Source organism: Monopterus albus, unplaced genomic scaffold (genome assembly GCF_001952655.1).
Source record: "Monopterus albus unplaced genomic scaffold, M_albus_1.0 scaffold76.1, whole genome shotgun sequence".
NCBI lineage: Eukaryota > Metazoa > Chordata > Actinopteri > Synbranchiformes > Synbranchidae > Monopterus > Monopterus albus.
Window position 1 is genome coordinate 2,120,504 of NW_018127956.1, and position 8,837 is coordinate 2,129,340.

Consider the following 8,837-nt stretch of genomic DNA (forward strand, 5'->3'; position numbering starts at 1 on the left):
AGGAACAGCTAAGATACTGCGCAGGACCCTCAAGCTCCCAGGCCTCTGGTAGAGGACCCGAGCTTGAAGGAAGGAATACAAGACCGCCCCAAAGTGGGGGGCGAGTGGGGAATTATTATTATTATTTTTTTTGTAGCTTTTAGATGAAAATGTTTTACGTATGCTAATTAGGCATTACATTTTCACAAAATAATTCTGACACACACACCAGCCTGTGTGAACAACTTGCTGTTAAAGTGGGTTGTGGGAAGCCTGCAGACAGCTATGGGGAGAGAACTGGCCATCACCAGATCTCCTTAAACCTTCTTTACCCCCCTTGTCTGTTGGGGAGGTAGTGTTGATGTGGGCCATTTTGGGAGACCCTGCCAAATGTCTCTCCATCCCCAATGCCACCCTACGGTTCTATAAAACATCATGCTGTTTATCTAACATCTCAACCAATCAGCTCTCAGATCAGGTGAGAGCCAGGTGTTCATGTCAGGTGGTTATAACAGGCAGTTTTTAGCATTTATTAGATCAACAGAATGCATATTACAGATATCTACAAAGTATTCATGACTAGTCAAAACTATACGATATCTGCAATTCAATTCTGCCTATCTGAAATGTAAATTCCAGATATCTGTAAGTACATTCTGACTAGTCAAAATTCAAATGAAAGATATTTTGAATGCAATTTTGATTAGTCATAATTTCAATTACAGATATATTTAATTCTGCAGATTTAAAAGATATCCATATTATTTTTGGATGCCTCAAACTAAGATATGACTAGTCAAACTGTAATTACAGATATTTATATATATAATTATACATAAAAAAAATACTCAAATGCTGCATTGTTGTCTGTGACTTTGGATATCCAAAAAGGAGTTCTGCCTAGTCGAAATTACATTAAAATATCTTTAATATTGAACTGTAGATATGTTAAATTAGCTTTCCCAGTCAAGCTAATGTTCTTACTAGTCAACATTTAATTGCAGATATCTTAAATTATAGGTTTGACCAGTCATAAATACATTGCATATATGGTACATCTAAATCCTGCCCACCTATTTCATGTTAAAAGGGATTGCCATGGGTGTGCGTGTTAACGTGCACGCGCGCTGAGCTCAACGGCATTGTGCGCCGATCGCGGGTAATCGAGTCTGAACACATCTGGGTCATCACGAACACGGCTAGGAGCAACAGTTGAACGAAGAAACCTAACTACACACAGGTGAGCCGAATATTAAAACAGCAATAATTCAAGTTGCTTTAGTAAAGTATTTTATATGGTAACACATATATTCGACACCTCCTGAACTAAAAACATTGCTCAAACAGGCGACACATAAGTACTTACGAAATGTCTGTGAGCATGCCACTGCACACCGACCACATGAGCCGGTGTTCTGACAAAGTTTGTTCTCCCGAAGACAACGGGGTTGGCGGGTTCGGTAGCACTTTCGACAGGGGACCACACTTCATCGGAGCACCGCCGCTGATTGCGTCAGACCCCCGAGGACAGAGCCACGTGGCTCCCTCTAATCAATATCACCACCCCCCTCTCTCACCTGTAGGGAGCTGGGGAGGAGACGTAGGAGGCAAAAATAAATAAATAAATAAATAAAAATCGATGGTTGACTTTGCAAGAGACCGCAGTACGTTTGCGAATACACAAAAAGTAGATAAAAAGAAAATATGCAGCCTAGAGATAGTAATAACTTAATGAGAAGAACTTGGGTAAATCCAAATGTGCACCTACTGTATCTGAACCTTATACTGAGCACTGATCCTGGTTACAATGTGCTTGAGAAAGGGAATTCACAGGTTTGTAAAAAGAAAACTGAAATAATGCTGTTACAGAAGTACTATGGACGTTGGTAGTTATTAAAACTCACTGTTTATTAAAACAGAATGGACAAGTATTAAGTTGAACATGTGGGTTCATTCTTGGCCTCAGTTCGACATAATAATCTAAAGTCAGAGTTCACTAGCTAAATTGAAAGCTCCTCAATAAATGTTCACTGCATATATTTTAAGAGGTTTATTAAGGTTTTATTTTACTTTTAAAAAGTGACACAATACCACCGAGAGCAATCGTGTAAGTAACTTTACAGCAGGTGTAAGGACATAGTAGTGATTGTGTTTGGCGTGAAATGTGTGAAATTGAATAAAGGGGTGTTATACCCCAGTTCTTTTATTGGACAGATCTGAGTAAGGAAGGGATCCATCTTTCTTCATTTTAGTGCTGTTTTATTTAAACCACAAGCAAAATTACAAAACACAACCTGGGTGGCTCCTTCCTCCAGAGACACACACACTGGCTGCTGGAGAGAGGAGATCCCGGAAACACAGAGCCTAATACAGTTATAAGTTTTTGGGCTAACCTCTTACACAAAAACATTACAAAACATCAGGAGATGGAGACAGTCCGACGTCTCCATCTCTTATCTAGAGATCCAGCTGCATGGAGCCGCTGGCCATAACAAAATGAAGAATTTCTATGTACACTTTCCAGAATCAACCTTGAAACAGAGCAGACTAGAGCCGACTTTAATTCTTACTAAACTGCATTACTAACACATTAATGTCTAATAATTATCTGACTGATTTACTAATATCTAACAGGGGGTTTGTTATGCTTAAAATACCAGTACAGCTTATGAAAGCCACTTCCGACTGAGGCATCAGACAAAAACTGGGGGAATATTACACAATAGATTTCTGGCTCAGGAGGACACTGGGTCAAAAAAGTGCACTGTAGATAACGAAGCAAAAGATAGCACAGAATCAATGTGTTCAAGCATCCAGGTTTGCAAATCGACACTCACTGTCCCAAACAGTACTTCACATGGGAGAGGGTGCACACTAGACAATATGATGGTATATCGCCTTACTATCATCTGCACCATGATTTAAAGGTTTATTATATATCGTGTCAAATCCCAAATGTATGATCTCATCACTTTAGGACAACTTCAATATATGGGACTGAGATATTGATTGGGTTCACTTGCTTGTAAATATAGCAGTGATATCAGTTTTGGACAACTTCAATATATGGGACTGAGATGTTGATTGGGTTCGCTGAAGAGGAAAAAGTCACAGATGGGTTTGTTTTGCTGTACTTAATGAAAACACCAAAGCAAAGGGCTGACAGAAATAAACTGTAAAGTTGTCCAACATTTCACTCCCATAGAGCTCAACATGTCCCATCCTAAAGCGCCTTTGACCTGGAATCAGAGCCAAAAGGTCGATTTGATGGGTTGTAAAGTGACTTTCAAACATGGCTGCTGATGCAAAACATCTAATTGTACCCACTTCACCCGCAACTGCATTAATAATTAATTAGACCCATCCTAGTGCAGAGAGGGGCTGAACCTGCTGCTTTTATACCCCCCTACCGTCTTTGGCTATAGCACTGACAGTGTTTATACAATTAACATAGCAAAGAGAAGCTAAAAGACAAACTTCTAAAGAAGGAGGGACATCAGCATCATATCTACCAGAGTAACTGAAGAGGAGCAGCTCAGCGCATTTAGGTGCACAGCGACTCACCCTTCAGCACAGCTGGCCACGCGGGGGCGCGCAATGCCGATGATAGTTTGTTGTTAGCTAAGTTTAACCGGAGCGGCTAACAACCCCGATATCAACCCGGTATTTTTGTCCTTAAAAGTTACCGGTGTGCCCGAAATCGCATCGCTGAGCCTGGTTGGGATGATAAATGTGTCAGTATATGTTTATAACATATAATGTATATGCTGAAACAAAAATACTGCTTTGATTTGTTGCTACTCACTGCGGGTCTCAGCGTTGTGAAGCAGCTAAGCTGGAGTGGGCTACTCCGCGTGCGGTGCGCGTTCACGCTTTATAAGACCCGTACAATAACAAACTCACTACATGACTTAATAGATGTACGGATTCCTAGTTTTTGCCACCATATTTCGTGTTTTCCTGGAGTCAGTCAACTGGTCAAAGTATACGAATTTTAATTACTTAAAAGTTGTAACTACAGTTGTTATTTCTTTGTACAGTCATGGCACTGTGTGGAGTCAAGGGACCACGTTTCTTGGGGCCCAATGTGTACCCAGAGGCCCCTGATGGAGGCTGGGGATGGCTGGTGGCAGTGGCTTTCTTCTTGGTGGAGGTTTTCACCTATGGCACCATCAAGAGCTTTGGCATTTTCCTCCAGGACCTGATGGAGGAGTTTGGAGAGACCAACACTAGAATCTCCTGGATTGTTTCCATCTGTGTGTTTGTCATGACTATCAATGGTAAGTAAAGCTGTCAAGTGGGCGCAACCCTGCAAAATCAAACACATAGAGACTATCTGATGAAATGATGTGAGAATTCCTCTACCACTGTCTACACTAAACACCAGTTTGTTCACCACGGGTCCTCAGGGCCTCTCTCCTCTGTGCTGACTAGCCGCTTTGGGTTTCAACTTGTCGTTATGACTGGAGGATTGCTTATTTCTTTGGGTACCATTGCCACCAGCTTCACTTGCTCCATCAATCAAATGTACATCACCTATGGATTACTTGCAGGTATGAAATCACTGTCTTCTTCATTCGTCTCCCTCTTTGAAAACTAAATGTGTATTATTTGAATTGGTTTTTAGAAGTTTTTCTAGCCGAATTAGAGTTTAAAATCTTGGATATTTTCCCCTGTGCAGGTCTGGGCTACTGTCTGACCTTCCTGCCTACATTGACCATCCTGTCCCAGTACTTCACCCGTCGACGGGCTCTAGTCACAGCTGTGGCTTCCACTGGAGAGTCTCTGTCCATGTTTGCCCTGGCACCAGGTGAGTGCAAAAATGTCTATTGTTGTTTTATGCATATATTTGGGAAAGAAACAAGTGAAACTAGTTCCTAACAAATACACAGTTTACTCCTGTTTATGTAATGTTTGATAAACACTGTAGTGCGCCGCTGTTCTAGAAAATTATTTAGTCCAAAACTACACATTTGCTGTAGTTTTACTGAACACTCACCGAATACCTCCTGTTATCCATCAGCCTTTTCTGCACTAAGAGACCATATCGGCTGGCGACACACAATGGCAGTGATAGGAACTTTGCAAAGCACTGTCATCATCTGTGGTGCTCTGCTTCGGCCAATCGTGATCAAACCAAGAGGGACCCATAAGGCGGAGAATGGCAGATCATCTTATAAGGAAGGGGAAGCCCTCACTACACAGGAGAATATAGAAGGAAGAACAGAGGACCTTATCACAAATGAGAAGTGGCATGCACAAAATACCTCCTGCAGTCTGGACAATGAGCTGACCAGAGGCTGTGTGAGTAATGGAGACCCGAAGAACGCAGATAACAACAGCGTTAATGAGAAGACTTTACTGCACAAAGTAGCATGGTCAGAAATAGAACTGAAAAGTATGGAAAACAATGCAGCAGAAATCATGGAACCTGAAATTGGGGAAGAGAAAAAGGACAATGAGAAACCGGGGACACAAGCTGAAGAAAATGAAGCAACTGATGAAAAGCTATCTGCAAATAATTCAAAACTACTAGATTTCTCCATCCTCAGGGAGCGCAGTTTTATCTTCTACTCTCTGTTTGGACTGTTCGCCACACTCGGCTTCTTCGCCCCACAGCTCTACATCATTGAGCTGAGTGTGAGTCGAGGTGTGGAGCGCGACCAGGCCACCTCCATGCTCTCCATCATGGCTGTGGCTGAAATCTTGGGTCGATTCTCCATTGGGTGGATCCTGACACGGAAGCAGCTCAGGAAGAAGAAGCTTCTTGTGCTTCTGGCATGTGTACTTACAATGACTGTGGATCTGGTGGGATTTACTTTGGTCACAGAGTTCTATGGCTTGGCCACGTGCTGCGTTTTGTATGGCTTCTTTATGGGAACCCTAGCGTGCACCCACATCCCCATGCTGGCTGAAGATGACGTGGTGGGCATAGAGAGGATGTCTTCAGCTGCTGGTGTCTATGTGTTCATACATAGCTTTGCTGGGCTGGCTGGGCCCCCACTTGGAGGTAAGAGTAGTGACAGGTTTACTAGGAATACTACCCATGATTCTACTTTACTACAGCTTTTATCTTCTAATCAAACAAGAATGTGATTTTGTGATAAAATGTATTCTTGGTCACATTGATATTGAAAATCACACATTCTTTTTGTTTCTACGTAAATCTGGGCGCTCCATTGACTATATGCTGTTACAATGTACATACTGTATAGCAGGAGCTGAAAGACAAAATATTATAGAATTTACTTTGAGCATAGCCACAGGCTGGATATATAGCAATCTGATCTATATGTTATCCAATTTTAATAACTGATTAATCAGTAAGATCATTTTTCAAACTAAATGCCAAATATTTGATGACTTCAGGTTCTCAAATGTAAGAATTTCTTTGCTTTTCTTGGTCTTACATCACAGTAAAGTGAATGCCTCTGGACTTTATATTGTTTATTGGAGGAAAAAGACACGTAATGACGTCACCTTGTGCTGTTGGATATTGTCATGGACAATTTCCAGTTTTCTGTTGTTTATTTGACTAAACAGTCAACCAAGACAAATATTTCCAGATTAATCAATAATGAAATTGTTAGTTCCGGCCCTACTGACATCATAGTCACTGACATTGGATTAGTAATTTTTATAAGGTTTTAAAGGGCTACTCTATCCTTTTAGTTTTACACTTATACAAAGTTGAGGGACTTGTGAAAAACATTTAAATTCAGTGGCCAAAATAGGTGCCAGAGAATACGAGAAATTCAGACTCTTGAACAGTTTATTATAGGTCTTGCTCCAAAGTCCTACTTTTTCCATAGCTCACTTCAGTTAGCCCCCCTGTAGTGCCAAAGAAGATGTCATAAAACTGTTTTGACAGGCTGAGTAGTACTCCTCATTATGAGTGGACTAAACTTGACTTGCTTTATTGTTGGAGTGCCCCTTTAATGCTTCCTGCTGTATCACCAGGTGCACTGGTGGATGTGACTCAGAACTACGGATCAGCCTTCTACTCCTGTGCCGTCGGCATGGCACTGGGTGCTCTGTTCCTAGGTTTGGTAAAGCCTGCTAAACGAGGATTACTCTGTAGGAAGACGAACTCAAACCACCTTGAAGACATGCATGAAAGGAAAGAGGACCCCGAGGAACAGAGTACAGCGCATAACCCTCACCAAAGAACTGACAGTGCAGAGGAATAATTCAAAGTCAGTGACAACTTAGACCACAACCAGATGCAAGTCACTAGAAACACCCAGGACATTATGCATTTTGCTTGAGCTGTGCATTGGATAAGGGTAATTAAATGTTCAGGCCTCACAAGGGTAAAGGTTTGGCTAAAGACTGTTGTCAATTTAGTGCTGAAGTGGCAGTAAACTGGAGAAAGACCACCATTTAGTGGTTGCAGTCTTTCATTATTCAGCAATCTTGAGATCTTATAGGTCTCATACTCTACTTACACATACACTCACCGTCCACTTTATTAGGTACACCTGTACAGTTGTTTGCAATGTAATGCAACACTCCTACTTAACATTTGTTTATGAAGCTCAAAGTGTTTGTTTTTGGTGAAATGTATAAATGTATAAATTCAATTACATGTTTATTATTGAGCTCAGAATTAAAGGTGGTGTTATTCTGGACTACATCTTATTCAGAGGTGTTCCTAATATTCTGACCCTCTCATGTACAGTATGTAGCTGGGGAGGACAAAAATATAGACACCTCGAATATAATGTAGTCCAGTACAACACCACCTTTAACTGTGACCTCAAAGATAAACATTTAATTGAATTTCACCAAAATCTGAAACACTTTGAGCTTTATAAACAAATGTTAAGGCAGAAGTGTTGCATTGAAATGTATACAATTGTACAGGTGTACCTAATAAAGTGACCGGTGAGTGTGCAACTGTGCCTTACAAACCTGATGTACCAAACAGTGTCTTTAATAGGCTCAACACTATTAAAATTAAAATGAGTTCTATTATATTACTTTTAATATAGTCTTGCTTTTATGGATGGTGGTGTGGGATATGGCTGGAATGTACCGGTTTAAAATGGACCAGAGGTGATGATGAAGCTGCCTCAATTTTAGATCTTCCAGAGAGAAGGTATAACACTGAAACTTGACAAACTACTTACCTGCTGGTGATCAGTACCAGAAAGACTGTAAAGCAAATGTAGCTGCAAGGACAATAAACAGATTCTGTATCACATATTATGGAAAATACATAAAGGTCAAGGGTAGGTGATTACAAGTGTTAATTTTTGTCATCAGTGTCATCAAGCTGACACTGTATTGTTTTATGAAATGTCAGGCTCATTATTTTTTAATGAAAAAATGTTCAATCACATTAAAGCGATCTGAATCTTCCCATCATGTGTAATGGTTTCTTTTTTGTACACATTTTTCTTGAAGAAACTGTTCAAACTGCTCTTGTATTTGTCACACCATTCACTGCTAAATATTATAGATTGAAGAGCATTTATGAAGTCTCAGCAACTTCAGACCTCAGAAAAGTGCAAACAGAAAGGGGGCGGATGAGAAGCGTCTCAGTTGTGTTCAGTTCATGTTAATTGTTTAACTTCACGTAGAACAGAATATACATAATGTATCTTTAATTTACATCCAAAATAGACCAATTTTTAAATTCAATTAGAAAGCACAGGTGTCCCAAGTATGTGTCCAAACTGCTTACAAAACATTTTTGTAACATTTAATACACCTCATTATATACTTTTTGATTGATTTGATTTATTCTTTCAAGCATGTAAAGATAGTCGATATGTCAACACATAATTTTACACATATCCAACAAATGCTAATCCAATATCAATTTGCTTATACATAGAACATTCTTATGGTAG

The 8,837-nt window shown here is 40.3% G+C and overlaps 2 protein-coding genes across 5 annotated transcripts in view; one reads left to right on the forward strand and one right to left on the reverse strand.

Moving 5' to 3' along the window:
- Positions 1 to 4,006, reverse strand: part of arsg (arylsulfatase G) — a 14,432-nt gene extending 10,426 nt beyond the window's left edge. The window contains exons 1-2 of one of the 2 annotated variants that reach the window (XM_020606351.1): positions 3,785 to 4,006; positions 1,346 to 1,566 (exon numbers count right to left, since the gene is read on the reverse strand). The gene's annotated coding sequence lies outside the window, so the exon portion shown is untranslated. Of the gene's footprint in view, positions 1 to 1,345; positions 1,567 to 3,543; positions 3,622 to 3,784 lie in introns of those variants that run through there. The other variant, XM_020606352.1, reaches the window with a different exon arrangement.
- On the forward strand, positions 1,151 to 7,450 carry slc16a6a (solute carrier family 16 member 6a). 3 transcript variants are annotated; one of them, XM_020606346.1, is made up of 6 exons: positions 1,151 to 1,219; positions 4,020 to 4,259; positions 4,389 to 4,532; positions 4,661 to 4,789; positions 5,003 to 5,989; positions 6,940 to 7,450. In XM_020606346.1, the coding sequence occupies exons 2-6, from the start codon at positions 4,022 to 4,024 to the stop codon at positions 7,167 to 7,169; spliced, it is 1,728 nt and encodes a 575-aa protein (XP_020462002.1). In that variant the 5' UTR covers positions 1,151 to 1,219; positions 4,020 to 4,021; the 3' UTR covers positions 7,170 to 7,450. The 3 variants fall into 3 exon arrangements, with proteins under 3 accessions (XP_020462002.1, XP_020462004.1, XP_020462001.1); XM_020606348.1 differs by lacking the exon at positions 1,151 to 1,219 and adding an exon at positions 3,366 to 3,527; XM_020606345.1 differs by lacking the exon at positions 1,151 to 1,219 and adding an exon at positions 3,637 to 3,713.
- Positions 7,451 to 8,837: the final 1,387 nt, after the last annotated feature.

Coding starts and splice junctions, on each gene's coding strand:
- slc16a6a (XM_020606345.1), top strand. Junction 4,533..4,660: donor CACCTATGGATTACTTGCAG/GTATGAAATCAC, acceptor TCCCCTGTGCAG/GTCTGGGCTACTGTCTGACC. Junction 5,990..6,939: donor GGCTGGGCCCCCACTTGGAG/GTAAGAGTAGTG, acceptor CTGTATCACCAG/GTGCACTGGTGGATGTGACT.